This window comes from Panulirus ornatus, chromosome 57, assembly GCF_036320965.1.
Source record: "Panulirus ornatus isolate Po-2019 chromosome 57, ASM3632096v1, whole genome shotgun sequence".
NCBI lineage: Eukaryota > Metazoa > Arthropoda > Malacostraca > Decapoda > Palinuridae > Panulirus > Panulirus ornatus.
In genome coordinates, this window is record NC_092280.1 from 30,295,510 (window position 1) to 30,313,266 (window position 17,757).

Sequence of the window (17,757 nt, forward strand, 5' to 3'; positions counted from 1 at the left end):
TTCACTGCTTCTAACAACTTGCCTCCCACACCATATATTCTTAATACCTTCCACAGAGCATCTCTATCAAATATTGAATATGTATTTTTGTAAAATGTTTTTTGTATGCTTGCAGTATTTAAAAGTACATTTTCCTTTAGCTTTATGTAGACATCATGAATTTTATTTTTGGCTTAACAGATTTTTTAAAGTCCAGTGTATGAGTTAACAAATTGTAATATACAGCTGTTGGAGAAACGCAGGCGTCGACCAGTGGCTGACTTGGCTGAGGATTTGGAGTGTCTGTGCCAGATAATGAGGACTTGTGGAAAGGTGCTGGACAAGCCCAAGGCCAAGGCAAGTTTTGACATTTCGTTTAATAAACAGTTGTGTTGGTTTTGAATTAAAACCATTTCTTGGCGCTACCTCTCTGTTGTGGGAAATGGCAGTTATGTACAGGTGGAAGGATGGAGTGAGAAAGATTTTGAGGGATCGGAGTGTGAACGTACTGGAGGGTGAAAGGTGTGCAAGGAATAGAGTGAATTGGAATGATGTGGTGTACTGGGTCGAAGTGCTGTCAATGGATTGAACCAAGGTATGTGAAGCATCTGGGATAAACAATGGAAAGTTTTGTGGGGCCTAGGTGTGGAAAGGGAGCTGTGGTTTCGGTGCATTACACATGACAGCTAGAGACTTGAGTGGGAATGAATGTGGCCTTTGTTGTCTTTTCTTAGCGCTACCTCGTAGTGCACAGGGGAAGGGGGGGTGCCATTTCATGTGTAGCAGAGTGGCAACAGGAGTGGATGAAGGTAGCATGTATGAATATGTACATATGTATATATGCATATGTATGTTTATGTTGAAATGTATAGGTATGTATATGTGTGTGTGTGTGTATGGATATATATGTATATACATATGTATGTGGGTGAGTTGGGCTATTCTTTTGTCAGTTTCCTTGCGCTACCTCACTAACGTGGGAGACAGCAACAAAATGTAATAAAAAAATATTTATATTTATTATACTTTGTCGCTGTCTCCCGCGTTAGCGAGGTAGCGCAAGGAAACAGACGAAAGAAAGGCGCAACCCACCCACATACTCATGCATATACATACATGTCTACACACGCACATATACATACCTATACATTTCAACATATACATATATATACATACAGAGACATGTGCACATGTACATAATTCATACTTGCTGCCTATATTCATTACTGTTGCCACCCCGCCACACATGAAATGGCACCCCCCTCCTTCCGCGTGCACGCAATGTATTGCTAGGAAAAGACAACAAGGCCACATTCATTCACACTCAGTCTCTAGCTGTCATGTTTAATGCACTGAAACCACAGTTCCCTTTCCATATCCAGGCCCCACAAAACTTTCCATGGTTTACCCAAGATGCTTTGTATGCCCTGGTTCAATCCATTGACAGCATGTTGACCCCGGTAGACCACATCATTCCAATTCACTCTGTTCCTTGCATGCCATTCACCCTCCAGTATGTTCAGACCCAAAATCTTTTTCACTCCATCCTTCCACCTCCAATTTGGTCTTCCACTTCTCCTCGTTCCCTCCACCTCTGACATATATCCTCTTTGTCAATCTTTCTTCACTCACTCTCTCCATGTGACCAAACCATTTCAAAACATGCCTTACATCCTCGATAAAAACTTTTCACTGCTTCTAACAACTTGCCTCCCACACCATATATTCTTAATACCTTCCACAGAGCATCTCTATCAACTCTCTATCATATGCCTTCTCCAGATCCATAAATGCTACATACAAATCCATTTGCTTTTCTAAGTATTTCTCACATACATTCTTCAAAGCAAACACCTGATCCACACATCCTCTACCACTTCTGAAACCACACTGCTCTTCCCCAATCTGATGCTCTGTACATGCCTTCACCCTCTCAATCAGTACCCTCCCATATAATTTGCCAGGAATACTCAACAAACTTATACCTCTGTAATTTGAGCACTCACTCTTATCCCCTTTGCCTTTGTACAATGGCACTATGCACGCATTCCGCCAATCCTCAGGCACCTCACCATGAGTCATACATACATTAAATAACCTTACCAAATATGACTAAATATGAAAAATCCATGTGTGCTGAATTTTTATGGACTTATCTTGTATCTTCTAAGCAGCCATTAATGGACCAGTACTTTGAGCGCATGTACCAGCTAAGCAGCAATGTGGAACTCCTGTCTCGGATCCGCTTTATGCTGCAGGATGTGCTGGATTTGCGTGCTGCAAACTGGGTCCCTCGCAAGGTTGCCCAGGTGGATGGACCACGCACTATTCGTCAGGCAAGTAAACTACCTCGGGTCTGAAGATATGCTCATGTTTGAAGGAATAGTAGTTCCAATAATGTTATATGGTTGTGAGTCATGGGGTGTAGATGGGGTTGTACGTACAGAGGATGGTGGATGTTTTGGAAATGAAATGTTTGAGGACAATATGTGGTGTGAGGTGGTTTGATCATGTAGGTAATGAAAGAGTAAGAGAGATATGTGGCAATAAAAGGAGTGTGGTTGAGAGAGCAGAAGAGGGTGTGTTGAAATGATTTGGACTTTATGGGAAGAATGAGTGAGAAAGATGGACAAACAGGATATATATGTGTCAGAGGTGGAGGGAAGAAGCGGGAGATCAAATTAGAGGTGGAAGGATGGAATGAAAAAGATTTTGAGCAATCAGGGCCTGAACGTAGAGGTGGGTGAGAGGCGTGCAAGGAATAGAGTGAATTGAAAAGATGTGGTATACTGGCATCGACGTGCTGGTAGTGGACAGAACCAGGGCATGTGAAGAGTCTGGGGTATGCCATTGAAAGGTCTGTAGGGCCTGGATGTGGATAGGGAGGTGTGATTTCAGTGCTTTACACATGATGGCTAGACTTTTTTGTCCATTTTCCTCTCGTTACTTTGCTGAAGTGGGAGGCAGCAATGCTGTTTCCTTTTGGGTGGGGTAGAGTTAGGAATGGATCAAGGCAAGCAAGTATGGAGAAAAACTGGAGGAAGTGAAGTGTTTTAGATATCTGGGAGTGGATCTGGCAGCGGAAGTAACCATGGAAGCGGAAGTGGATCATAGGGTGGGGGAGGGGGCGAAAATTCTGGGGGCTTTGAAGAATGTGTGGAAGTCGAGAACATTATCTCGGAAAGCAAAAATGGGTATGTTTGAAGGAATAGTGGTTCCAACAATGTTGTATGGTTGCGAGGCGTGGGCTATGGATAGAGTTGTGCGCAGGAGGATGGATGTGCTGGAAATGAGATGTTTGAGGACAATGTGTGGTGTGAGGTGGTTTGATCGAGTGAGTAACGTAAGGGTAAGAGAGATGTGTGGAAATAAAAAGAGCGTGGTTGAGAGAGCAGAAGAGGGTGTTTTGAAGTGGTTTGGGCACATGGAGAGAATGAGTGAGGAAAGATTGACCAAGAGGATATATGTGTCGGAGGTGGAGGGAACGAGGAGAAGAGGGAGACCAAATTGGAGGTGGAAAGATGGAGTGAAAAAGATTTTGTGTGATCGGGGCCTGAACATGCAGGAGGGTGAAAGGAGGGCAAGGAATAGAGTGAATTGGAGCGATGTGGCATACCGGGGTTGACGTGCTGTCAGTGGATTGAATCAAGGCATGTGAAGCGTCTGGGGTAAACCATGGAAAGCTGTGTAGGTATGTACATTTGCGTGTGTGGACGTATGTATATACATGTGTATGGGGGGGTTGGGCCATTTCTTTCGTCTGTTTCCTGCGCTACCTCGCAAACACGGGAGACAGCGACAAAGTATAAAAAAAAAAAAATATATATATATATATATATATATATATATATATATATATATATACACACATACATATTTACCATTTTGCCCATTAGCAAGGTAGTGTTAAGAACAGAGGACTGATCCTTAGAGGGAATATCCTCACTTTACCCCTTTCTCTGTTCCTTCATATGGAAAATTAAAAAACTGAAGGGGGAGGATTTCCCAGCCTCCTCCTGTCTCCCTTTTTAGTTGCCTTCTACGACATGCAGGGAATACGTTGGAAGTGTTCTTTCTCTCTTATCCCCAGTTGAGGTAGGGGGCTAAGGTCCTAGGAGCAACAGAAAATTTGTGGAAGGAGAGAACATTATCTCAGAGAGAAAAAATGGGTGGAAGGATGGAGTGAAAAAAGTTTGAGCGATCGGGACCTGGACAAACAGGAGGGTGAGAGGCATGCAAGGAATAGGATTTTTTTTTAGGTGCTTTTAGTTTATTAAATGTATGAATACTATGCCAGTAATTTTTTTTTTTTTTTTTTTTTTTTTTTTAAGGTGCGTGAGGAGGCAGCACATGACCTCGGTGTTTATATCCCACCATCTGCACATGGACCACCACGGTCCTCTGGACCCATCTCTCCTCTGGCTGGTGTCTCGCCCTTTTTCCCACAGGTTAGATTATGTATACTGTTTTGTGGAATTTAAGGGGTTTATGTTCCAGATGGTGGCTATTGTTGTGGACTTGAATTGTGTGAGCTGCATTACAGAAACTAGCAAATCATTATTGAACTGGTACTACTGTCCTGAAATAAATTTGGCAGACAGGAGAGTGGACAAACCCGATGGCCCAAGGGTTGATTAGCTAAATGTTCTTCCCAGTGGCTAAGATCACTGTTCATACACAAAAGAAAAAACCTGGGTGTGGCATATTTTTAAGCAGGCCTTCGAAACACACAGAGTTACAGGGAGGTAGCATTACAATAAAATGGCTTAAAACTGATCCTTGCATAGCGTGTTTTTACTTGTTAATGGACTTTGCAGCAAGTAAAACTAAGGGGGCCAAAGTGAGTCATAGGTGGGAAAAGGGGCATAACTGTTAGAGATTGTGAGTGCAAATATGTTCATTTGTCTGTTCCTGACACAATCAAGCTAAGGGGGGAGAAGACTTATGTTTGTAGAATAAGAATTGCAAGACTCAGAAGTTAGGTTGAATATGACAGTCACTGTTTATGTGTATATTTGATGCTTGGCTTGTGAATCTAGACCAAAACTATGGCCAAGTATATAAATGCCCACCTCTGTAACATTTCCTGTAAGCTTGAAGTGTGCACTGGCAGCTGTTTTTTTTTTTTTTTTATCATGTACAGCACTGCTCACTACCATTGAGCCACGCTGAAATCTGTTCATCTGAGCATGCATTGAAATCTGATAGGAAGGCTTTGGAGTTAGTATGATATTTTTCAGGGCTTCATTGTTGATCTGTACAGAAGTTTCTTTTAATTGTCAGCCGGGAGGGAATCGCACTGGCATGGAGGATGTTTTCATGGGAGCAGTGACCTTAGGCACAGGACCAGGAGTCATTTCCTCCCAACCAGACAAATATGGATATGATTCAAATGGCTTTGGCTCTGGTGTCAGTGTAGGAGGAAATTACAGGCCACGCCAGCAGCAAGGGGTAAGTTTAGAAGTAAACTTTTACAGATCATCTTTTTAAAGGTGATGATTCTGATCAGTTTGTTTTGCCATGAGTTTTGGGTCAGAGTTGTGTTTACCCTCAGCAAACTGAACTAATAAAAGGATGTTATAATTTTCTCTTAATTGAACTTTTTCCCCAAGAAGCTTGTCCTAACATCCCTGGAGGTTACCATGGACTTACTAGAGTTCCCTTAATGATTTAAAGCTATCCACAACATGTAACAGGCTCCAGGGTCAGGCCAGTCATACACTGGAACCACTTCCCATTGCACATATATGGTTTAATTGTAACTCCTTGGACCAGTAGATAGACGTGTCAGTCACTGTTCATCAGGCCTCAACAGAACTACCTCAGACAAAATATGGTTTCTCTTGAGCTTTTCAAAGTAGTATTTTACTGTATAACTGGAACTTTTCTTTTGATAACTTTCATAGGTAGCATCAATTGGTTAGAGAAACAGAAGGCTGTGTGTGGCATTCATGGATCTGGAGAAATTAAACTGTAGGGTTGATAGAGATGCTTTGTTAAAGATGTTATGAATATATGGTTTGGGAGGAAAACTATAAGGAGCAGTCATTAAGAGCACTGAAGAGTTTTTACTGAAAGAATAAAACATGTATAAGGTAGAGAGGAGAGCTAGTGGTTCCAGGTGAAGATGGGTCTGCAGCATGTTTGTGTTGATATCACCATGACGGTTTGATTTGTTTATGATGGAATGGTGGTTGAGGTCAATGCAAGGGTTTTGAGAAAGGGGTAGGTATACAGTCTGTAGTGTGCCTTATTTTTTTTCCCCCACAAATATGAATTTACAAAACCTTATCATAGATGTTTATGATGATTATCAATTTGCATTACTGTTTTTGATCTTATTCTTTTACACACATTTGTTCATATATGATTGCTTTGTGTTATTGTGATATACCAACTGGTGATTACTACTGCCTTATCATAAACAGCATTTGTTCACAAGTGATTGCTTTATGATACTGCATATAGCAAATAAAACGTTTCACTAATATCATCAATACAAAGTAGATTAGATGAGTTGATGTATAACTTTTTACTGTTCATCATGAACAGACAAAGGAGAGGCATCATTTGCTCACAGCTGCTTCTCTAGCTATCTTTTATAATGCACTAAAACCAGAGCACCCTGTAACATATACAAATGGGAAATATAAACAACTGAAAAACCTTAGCACAGATAGTGGAATAGTAGTGGCTGTTCTGAGTCAGGCCACCTCGGTTGGCCTTTCACATGTCAGAATATTTATAGTTTTACAGTTATAAGTTGTTGTCCATATTTTTGTTTCAAATTATTATATGTTCATACTTGTTGCTTATATTCTCATTGTTTTCATACTGAATTGCTGCTTCCTGCATTATTGAGGTTTGGGCAGATTAGGCAAAACTAAAGAAAAAGTGTAGAGATGGAATGTGTTAGTGAGGTATGGTGGCTGGTGAGAACCCAGTTCGTGGATGATACTGTTTTGATTGCCAAGAATGAAGTGGAATTGTTGTATGTGTGGAAGTGTAGGTGATTAGATGCTGGGAAAAGTAAAGCAATGGTGTGTGTTAAAGGAAACAGAGTGAAAGTATAAATTTTGCATTTCCCTGTAGAGAGAGTGAAGAAGGTTTACTAAACTGTCATCAATATGGATGGAGAAAGATTGAAAGAGGTGAATAAAGGGTTAAGGGACAGCATAGATCTTATCCAGACTTAAGCACCTTGAATATGGACATTGAATGAGTCACAGAGGTCAAGAGTTGAGACTGTGGAAATGAGTTATTTGAGAGGAGCGTGTGGTATGAGTAGGTGGAATTTAGAAAAGTCATAAGGGGTTGTATGAGTGATTTGGTATGGCAGGGAATGCAAATAGGTGTAGTAATGTGGGTGAAATGAAATACTTTGAGGTGGTTTGGGCATGCAGAAAAGATGGGGAGTTTACAAGGAGTGTATGATAGTATGATTAGAGGGTCTAGTGTGAGAGGAAGACTATTTGTGACAAGAAAATAGAGTGAAAATGTACTGAATGGAAAGAAATGGGGGAAGAATTCTTGGAATGTTGTATATAAGGGAGGCACCTGAGGATGAGGATAAGTGGAGACAGACCACCCCATTGATGGGAGTTTTTGGAGGGAATGGGCATCAGGTGTAGATTGGTATATTAAGTTTATATTGTACTGATACAGTATTATGTAATGGTTCAGCCTAAGCTTGCTTTTGTGAAGAGATACTGAGCACTACCATATACCTTGTGGCCATGTATTTAATGTGAAAGCCTGATGGAAAGCTAGTTCATTGGAGAGAACACTTGACAATTGGCTTTGCTTTTTTAATGCATTCAAGAGTTTTGTATTCTCCAATCTATTTAGGGCATTAAACAACTGTAATTATGCTTAAAGCAATGAGTTATAGGTTCTTACCTTGGTATATGTAGTAGTAGGATGTTATCTCCTGGTTATCTTCTCTAACAATCATCAATTTTGAGAGATTATTTGAGCTAAAAGAGCATGTTTTTGTGGCATTGTCTCGGATCAGGGTTTCAACCAGTACAACTCTTACCAGAACAAGCACTTCAACAACCAGAGCTTCAGCAGGCAGCAGCAGAACAACCAGTACAACCAGCAACAAAACTACAGCAATAGTGAGTACCAGATCAACTTAGATTATACTGTGTATACAGTTAAGAAAGCTTGACAAAGATGATATATGTGTCAGAGGTGGAGGAAACAAGGAGAAGCAGGAGTCCAAATTGGAGGTGGAAGGATGGGGTGAAAAAGATTTTGAGTGATCAGGGCCTGAACATACAGGAGGGTGAAATGCGTGCGAGGAAAAGTGAATTAGAATGATGTGGTATGCTGGGGTCGACTTGCTGTCAGTGGACTGAACCAGGGCATGTGAAGCATCTGGGGTAAGCCATGGAACTGTCTGTGGGGCCTGGATGTGGAAAGGGAGTTGTGGTTTCGGTGCATTACACATGACATCTAGAAACTGAGTGTGAGCAGATGTGGCCTTTTTTTGTGTGTTTTCCTGGTGCTACCTCACTGAAGCGTAGGGTAGCAATGCTGTTTCCTGTGGGGCGGGTAGCACCAGTAATGGATGAAGGCAAGCATGCATGAATATGTTCATTGGTATATATGTATATGTCTGTGTGTGTATGAATATGTATGTATGTATGTGTTGATATGTATATGGGCATTTTTATATATATGTGTATATGAATGGATGGGCCATTCTTCGTCGGTTTCCTGGCACTACCTCGCTGATTTAGGAAACAACGATTGTGTATGATAAGAATATAATTTATTTATTTATTTATACTTTGTCGTTGTCTCCTGCTTTAGCAGGGTAGTGCATGGAAACAGATGAAAGAATGGCCCAACCCACCGACATACACATGTATATACATACACGCACATACACATACCTATACATTTCAATGTATACATACATATACGTACACAGACATACATATAGACACATGTACATATACATACACACATACATATATACACATGTACATATTCATACATGCCTTCATCCATTCCCCCGCCACACGTGAAATGACACTCCCATCCCCCGGTGTGTGCGCTAGGTTGTGCTAGGAAAGGACAACAAAGGCCACATTCAACCACTCTCAAGTCTCTAGCTGTCATGTGTAATGCGCCGAAACCACAGCTCTCTTTCCACATCCAGGCCCCACAAAACTTTCCATGGTTTACCCCAGACGCTTCCCTTGCCCTGGTTCAATCCATTGACAGCACGTCGACCCCGGTGTACCACATCGTTCCAATTCACTATTCCTTGCACGCCTTTCACCCTCCTGTATGTTCAGGCCCTGATCGATCAAAATGTTTTTCACCCCATCCTTTCACCTCCAATTTGGTCTCCCACTTCTCCTCGTTCCCTCCTCCTCTGACACGTATATCCTCTTTGTCAATCTTTCCTCACTCATTCTCTCCATGTCACCAAACCATTTCAATACACCCTCTTCTGCTTTCTCAACCACACTCTTTTTATTACCACACATCTCTCTTACCCTTTCATTATTTACTTGCATCAAACCCTTACGTCACATATTGTCCTCAGACATCTCGTTTCCAACATATTCACCCTCCTCTGCACAACCCTATCTATATATAGCCCATGCCTCACAACCATGTAACATTGTTGAGTTGTTGGAACCACTGTTCCTTCAAACATACCCTTTTTTGCTCTCCGAGATAACGTTCTCGCCCTCCACACGTTCTTCAACGTTCCCAGAACCTTCCCCCTTTCCCACCCTGTGACTCGCTTCATATATTTATTTGTATTATACCTTTTCATGTGTGGCGGGGTTGCGACGGGAGTGGATGAAGGCAGCAAGTAAGAATATGTATGCGTGTATGTATGTATACGTGTATATATGTATTATGTCTGTATGTATATGTATGTATAAATTGAAATGTTGGAATGGAAATCAAAAGTATTATTTTTTTTTTATTTTGCTTTGTCGCTGTCTCCCGCGTTTGCGCATAGTATTGATTTAATTTGGTGAAAAAATAGGTTGAATGTAGGCCTTTTGAAATCGGAAAAAATTCAAAAAAGTCCCCAAGGAAGTAAGCAAGATGATATGTTGGGATGCCAGTTATCAGTTCTAAATCTTGTAAAATTAAAAAGGGCTCAAGAATAGAATAATGACCTGTTAAATAGATTTAAGCACTCATATTACAGATGCTCCTCAGCTTATGATGGAGGTACAGTCCGATAACCCATCATAAGTTGAAAATATCGTAAGTCGAAAATATGTTTGATGCTGTACATCTAATCTACAGAACATCATACCTTAGTGTAGCATACCTTAAACACTCTCAGAACACTTACAGTTGGACAAAATCATCCAACACAAAGCCTATTTTACAATAGTGTTGAATATATTGTGTAATTATTGAATACTGTACTCAAATAAAAATGGTTATGTGGGTACTAACCATTGATGTACACTGCTGAAAGCACACTGGGCCTGAAGACTGTTTGAAGCATATAACACTAAAATTAATTTCTAGATGGTGAGGATGCTGCATAGACAGGGATATATTTCTTTTTTTCTGATGAGGCTCAAGAATAGCTGGTAGATAGAAGGCACTTGTGATTCCGTGGCTGATGAAGCTGCAGCTTGCTGCTGCTGCACAGCAGCACAAGGGAGTATTGTACTCCATTTCTATAGCCCGGGAAAAGATCGATTCAAAATTTGAAGTAAGGTTTCTACTGAATGCTTATCTCTATTGCACCATCATAAGTTGACCCATTGTAAGTCAGCGAGCATCTGTATATGGAATGCCAGCTGTTTCCCTCAAAAAGATGAAGAAGGCATGTGAAAAATGAATTGCATTACACAAATTAGAGAAAATTATAACATCTGTAAGGAAGTATGCAAGACATTGATTTATTGTGAAGCCAGTAGTCGGTTCAAAACCTTGGTAAAATTAAAAGGACATTGATAAGTATGATCATAATAACAGCATTTAGTTAAAGGCAGTGCTAGGACCAGAGGGAATATCAGCTTTTATATGTGAAAAGAGGAGAGATATGATGTACACCATGCAAAAATATCCAGTAGTCTAAGAAAAAAAGCCCATGTGAATTTTTTGCCTGATGAATAAGAAAACCTGCATGGATTATTTAGACGAAAGCCCTTAATGGTGAATTAGACACACAAGTGAATAATAAAGAATAATCCCATTGTTATAGAGTAATCCTAGATTGACAAATGTTGAACATGTTGGGCAGCAAAAATTAACAGTATTGTTTAAACAGCAGTTCAGCCCTTCAACAGTATAATCATGATAGGCATAACCATGTCCTGTATTTCATCTTGTAAATCCCACCAGTGAATATCATAGTATCTGCTTTCTTAAAGCTGGGATGGTATTATTGGTGCCAAAATATTTTCTTCTTAGCAGCTACATCTTTCTACAGGGGGTCTCATTTGTCCTTAGAATTGGGTAGTGCTTACATATTTGGGAAGACTTTTCTTACATCTCTCTCTTAGCCAGAGTGGAATCAGAAGCATTCTACTTTATTCACTTGCCACTTCTTTTCAGCCATCCTTTTCCATCTACTGTGATGTGTCTGCTCTCTCTCGTGTTGATAATCTGGCTGTTGCTCATGAAGTGTCTGCTTATGTTCAAGCCTCTAAAGTCTAAACATTAAGCATATGCTTAACCACTGGCTTACCATAGTTTCTCTCTGGAAATCAACCTTGTTATGATTGACTATGATGTTACAACAAACGATAAAGTTGCAGAGTTCTTTTCTTTCTTTTCCTCTTCCTAAACTTTTCTACATGTAACTCTTGAGAGGCTCACACTAATTCATATTTTTTTCATTTTTGATTTTCCCTTTCATCTGAGATGGCCACAAGTGTGGCAGGTTTTTGCTAATGACATGATTGCTGCTATAAAAGATATAAGGACTGTATGCTAGCCTGCCATAATCTCATTTTGGATACTCATGAATATCTTGATTTCTTTGTCATTTCACGGCAGTGCTAAATATTGCTTCCCTGTTTACACCAGGTGCCACCAAAGAGTTGCCGCCTCGATTCAAGAAGATTTTTAGCCATTCAAATACGGGAGTGACAGGCACTTCAGATGGGGAAGTGTCATTACGTCCTGCAGCGACCAGCATGATGCTCAAGCCTAAGACTCCAGGAGTATTACCACAGAGTGCTCTTGGCAGCCAGCAAAGTAATGACCACCATCACCACCACCACCACAACAGTCTTCCCCTGGCACCACAACCTCAGCCACCAAACCAGAAACCAACTCCACCATTAATGCATAAGGATCCTCCAATTCTCATAAAACAAGCTTCAACTGATAAATCCCGTGCCAACAGAAAGGATAAGGTGGGTTTTTATATTTTGAAGGTTTGTTAAATGTGTTAGATGATAGAGTGGCAGATATAGGGTGTTTTGGTCGAGGTGGTATGCGAAGTGAGAGGGTTAGGGAGAATGATTTGGTAAACAGAGAAGAGGTAGTGAGAGCTTTGCAGAAAATGAAAGCCAGCAAGGCGGTTGGGTTGGATGGTAATGCAGTTGAATTTATTAAAAAAAGGGGGGGGGTGACTGTGTTGTTGACTGGTTGGTAAGGATATTCAGTGTATAGATGGCTCATGGTGAAGTGCCTGAGGATTGGCAGAATGCATGCATAATGCCATTGTACAAAGGCAAAGGGGATAAAGGTGAGTGTTCAAATTACAGAGGTATAAGTTTGTTGAGTATTCCTGGGAAATTATATGGTAGGTTATTGATTGAGAGGGTGAAGGCTTGTACAGAGCATCAGACTGGGAAAGTGCAGTATGGTTTTAGAAGTGGTAGAGGATGTGTGGATCAGGTGTTTGCTTTGAAGAATGTATGTGAGAAATACTTAGAAAAACAAATGGATTTGTATGTAGCATTTATGGATCTGGAGAAGGCATATGATAGAGTTGATAGAGATGCCCTGTGGAAGGTATTAAGAATATATGGTGTGGGAAGCAAGTTGCTAGAAGCAGTGAAAGGGTTTTATCGAGGATGTAAGGCATGTGTATGAGTAGGAAGAGAGGAAAGTAATTGGTTCCCAGTGAATGGTTTGCGGCAGGGATGCGTGATGTCTCCATGGTTGTTTAATTTGTTTATGGATGGGTTGTTAGAGAGGTGAATGCAAAGGTTTTGGAGAGAGGGGCATATATGCAGTCTGTTTTGGTTGAGAGAGCTTGGTAAGTGAGTCAGTTGTTGTTCGCTGATGATACAGCGCTGGTGGCTGATTTGGGTGAGAAACTACAGAAGCTGGTGACTGAGTTTGATAAAGTGTGTGAAAGAATGCTGAGAGTAAACATGAGTGAGAGCAAGGTTATTAGGTTCATTAGGGCTAGGGAACAAGTAAATTGGGAGGTAAGTTTGAATGGAGAAAAATAGAGAAAGTGAAGTGTTTTAGATATCTGGGAGTGGATTTGGCAGCGGATGGAACCATGGAAGTGGAAGTGAGTCACAGGGTGGGGGAGGGGGTGAAGGTTCTGGGAGCATTGAAGAATGTGTGGAAAGCGAGAATGTCACCTCGGAGAGCAAAAATGGGTGTGTTTGAAGGAATAGTGGTTCCAACAGTGTGGTATGGTTGCGAGGCGTGGGCTTAGATATGGTTGTGTGGAGGAGGGTGGATAAGTTGGAGGTAAGATGTTTGAGGACAATGTGTGGTGTGAAGTGGTTTGATCAAGTAAGTAATGAAAGTGTAAGAGAGATGTGTGGTAATAAAAAAAGTTTGGTTGAGAGAGCAGAAGAGGGTGTATTGAAATGGTTTAGTGACATGGAGAGAATGATGAGGAAATATTGATAGAGGATATATGTGTCAGAGGTGGAGGAAACGAGGAGAAGTGGGAGACCAAATCGGTGTTGGAAGGATTGGGTGAAAAAGATTTTGAGCGATTGGGGCCTAAACATGCAAGAGGGTGAAAGGCGTGCAAGGAATAGAGTGAATTGGAACGATGTGGTATACTGGGGACGACATGCTGTCAGCGGATTGAACCAGGGCATGGAAGCATCTGGGGTAAACCATGGAAAGTTTTGTGGGGCCTGAATATGGAAAGATAGCTGTGTTTTTGGTGCATTACACATGACAGCTAGAAACTGAGTGTGAACAAATGTGGCCTTTGTTGTCTTTTCTTGCGCAACCTCGCGCATGTGTAGGGGGAGGGGGGCAGCCATTTCATGTGTGGTGGGGTTGCGACATGAATGGATGAAGGCAGCAAGTATTAATATGTACATGTGTATATGTCTGTGTATGTATATGTATGTAAACGTTGAAATGTATAAGTATGTATGTGGGCGTGTATATCTATACATGTGTATGTGGGTGGGTTAGGCCATTCTTTCATGTTTTCTTGCGCTACCTTGCTAATGTGGGAAACGACAGATTTTAATAAATATTTTTTTTTTTTTTTTCATACTATTCGCCATTTCCCGCGTTGGCGAATATATATATATATATATATTTTTTTTTTTTTTGGTTTGTCGCTGTCTCCCGCGTTATATATATATATATATATATATATATATATATATATATATATATATATATATATATCTTTTCTTTTTTCAAACTATTCGCCATTTCCCGCATTAGCGAGGTAGCGTTAAGAACAGAGGACTGGGCCTTTGAGGGAATACCCTCACCTGGCCGAATTCTCTGTTCCTTCTTTTGGAAAATTAAAAAAAAAAAACGAGAGGGGAGGATTTCCAGCTGCCCGCTCCCTCCCCTTTTAGTCGCCTTCTACGACACGCAGGGAATACGTGGGAAGTATTCTTTCTCCCCTATCCCAAAAAAAAAAAAAATATATATATATATATATATATATATATATATATATATATATATATATATATATTTTTTTTTTTTTTTTTTTTTTTTTTTTTTTTTCATACTATTCGCTATTTCCCGCGATAGCGAGGTAGCGTTAAGAACAGAGGACTGGGCCTTTGAGGGAATATCCTCACCTGATGTGATGTCTCCATGGTTGTTTAATTTGTTTATGGATGGGGTTGTTAGGGAGGTGAATGCAAGAGTTTTGGAAAGAGGGGTAAGTATGAAGTCTGTTGGGGATGAGAGAGCTTGGGAAGTGAGTCAGTTGTTGTTCGCTGATGATACAGCGCTGGTGGCTGATTCATGTGAGAAACTGCAGAAGCTGGTGACTGAGTTTGGTAAAGTGTGTGAAAGAAGAAAGTTAAGAGTAAATGTGAATAAGAGCAAGGTTAGTAGGTACAGTAGGGTTGAGGGTCAAGTCAATTGGGAGGTAAGTTTGAATGGAGCAAAACTGGAGGAAGTAAAGTGTTTTAGATATCTGGGAGTGGAGCTGGCAGCGGATGGAACCATGGAAGTGGAAGTGGATCATAGGGTGGGGGAGGGGGCGAAAATTCTGGGAGCCTTGAAGAATGTGTGGAAGTCGAGAACATTATCTCGGAAAGCAAAAATGGGTATGTTTGAAGGAATCGTGGTTCCAACAATGTTGTATGGTTGCGAAGCGTGGGCTATGGATAGAGTTGTGCGCAGGAGGATGGATGTGCTGGAAATGAGATGTTTGAGGACAATGTTTGGTGTCAGGTGGATTGATCGAGTAAGTAACGTAAGGGTAAGAGAGATGTGTGGAAATAAAAAGAGCGTGGATGAGAGAGCAGAAGAGGGTGTTTTGAAATGGTTTGGGCACATGGAGAGAATGAGTGAGGAAAGATTGACCAAGAGGATATATGTGTCGGAGGTGGAGGGAACGAGGAGAAGTGGGAGACCAAATTGGAGGTGGAAAGATGGAGTGAAAAAGATTTTGTGTGATCGGGGCCTGAACATGCAGGAGTGTGAAAGGAGGGCAAGGAATAGAGTGAATTGGATCGATGTGGTATACCGGGGTTGACGTGCTGTCAGTGGATTGAATCAGGGCATGTGAAGCGTCTGGGGTAAGCCATGGGAAGCTGTGTAGGTATGTATATTTGCGTGTGTGGACGTATGTATATACATGCGTATGGGGGTGGGTTGGGCCATTTCTTTCGTCTGTTTCCTTGCGCTACCTCGCAAATGCGCGAGACAGCGACAAAGCAAAAAAAAAAAAAGTTTGAAGGAATAGTTGTTCTAACAATGTTGTTTGGTTGCGAGGCGTGGGCTATGCATAGAGTTGTGCGCAGGAGGGTGGATGTGCTGGAAATGAGATGTTTGAGGACAATATGTGGTGTGAGGTTGTTTGATCGAGTAAGTAATGTAAGGGCAAGAGAGATATGTGGAAATAAAAAGAGTGTGGTTGAGAGAGCAGAAGAGGATGTTTTGAAATGGTTTGGTCACATGGAGAGAATGAGTGAAGAAAGATTGACCAAGAGGATTTGTGTGTCAGAGGTGGAGGGAACGAGGAGAAGTGGGAGACCAAATTAGAGGTGGAAAGATGGAGTGAAAAAGGTTTTGAGTGATCGGGGCCTGAACATGCAGGAGGGTGAAAGGCGTGCAAGGAATAGAGTGAATTGGAACGATGTGGTATACCAGGGTCAACGTACTGTCAATGGATTTAACCAGGGCATGTGAAGCGTCTGGGGTAAACCATGGAAAGTTGTGTGGGCCTGGATGTGGAAAGGGAGCTGTGGTTTCGGTGCATTATTACATGACAGCTAGAGACTTGAGTGTGAACGAATGTGGCCTTTGTTGTCTTTTCCTAGCACTACCTCGCACACATGAGGGGGAGGGGGTTGTTATTCCATGCGTGGCGAGGTGGCGATGGGAATAAATAAAGGCAGACTATGAATTATGTACATGTGTATATATGTATATGTCTGTGTGTATATATATGTATACATTGACATGTATAGGTATGTATATTTGCATGTGTGGATGTGTATACATGTATATGTGGGTGGGTTGGGCCATTCTTTCGTCTGTTTCCTTGCGCTACCTCGTTAACGCGGGAAACAGCGACAAAGCAAAATAAATAGATATAAAATGATTTATATATAGTTATGTGTTCATTTAGGATTATTAACCTTTACACTGTGGCTACAAGAAAAATCTGGCTACCTCTTTAAACTTTATAAGCATTAGGAAGTAACCCTTAAAACTTTTTTTTTTTTTTCAACAAACGCACATTTTCTTATAAAATTATAGGTATGCATGCAGAAGGGCATAAATTGAAAGTAAATTCTTTGCAGTTTTATTTGCTAAAGTGCTGTGTTGGAAGTTTATGAAAGCTACACTTTGTGCATGATTTAGAATTTTAGAGGCAAGGAAAAAATTTTCAAAACACTTCAAGGTGAAAAGAAAGTCTGCTGAAATATAAAAAGTTACTAAATGAATTATCCAATTTTGCTTTGCTATGATGGTGTGTTGAACATGTGCACAGTTCAAATTGATGACGTGGAAGTGTTTCATGAATAGTATGTCACAGTTTGGGTTTTAAAGTTTTAGAGAAACTGCTCTTCTGGTTAAGCACGAGGATCTCCAAATTTTCACAGGCTTATCATCAAGTAAAACTTGAACTTAAAAGTGCTAGGTACTTCATGTATAATTGCACTATTCTGGTGGTCTTTTTTCAGTTCGTGAGACTTACATTGTGCAGCACTTAAAAGATACTTTTCATTGAAACTGAGACTTGGAGGATAACTGAATGCTGAATTGAGTTTAGGGGAACAACAAACAGCAAAACTTCATATTATTGCTGCTCTGATGTCCATAATAAATGCTTTGTTTGCTGAAGTCATACAGAATTTGTGTTAATGGAAGTAGAAACTCCAAAGTGAATAGTTGATTGACTTAGTTGTA

The 17,757-nt window shown here is 40.8% G+C and overlaps 1 protein-coding gene across 4 annotated transcripts in view; it reads left to right on the top strand.

Moving 5' to 3' along the window:
- Positions 1 to 17,757, top strand: part of NAT1 (N-acetyltransferase 1) — a 65,414-nt gene that overhangs the window by 17,331 nt on the left and 30,326 nt on the right. For 2 of the 4 annotated variants that reach the window (XM_071694985.1, XM_071694986.1), the window contains exons 7-12: positions 226 to 336; positions 2,154 to 2,315; positions 4,311 to 4,427; positions 5,263 to 5,430; positions 7,994 to 8,099; positions 12,013 to 12,344. In XM_071694985.1, the coding sequence (XP_071551086.1) occupies positions 226 to 336; positions 2,154 to 2,315; positions 4,311 to 4,427; positions 5,263 to 5,430; positions 7,994 to 8,099; positions 12,013 to 12,344 (996 nt within the window). The remainder of the gene's footprint in view (positions 1 to 225; positions 337 to 2,153; positions 2,316 to 4,310; positions 4,428 to 5,262; positions 5,431 to 7,993; positions 8,100 to 12,012; positions 12,345 to 17,757) is intronic. The other 2 variants (XM_071694988.1, XM_071694989.1) reach the window with 2 other exon arrangements.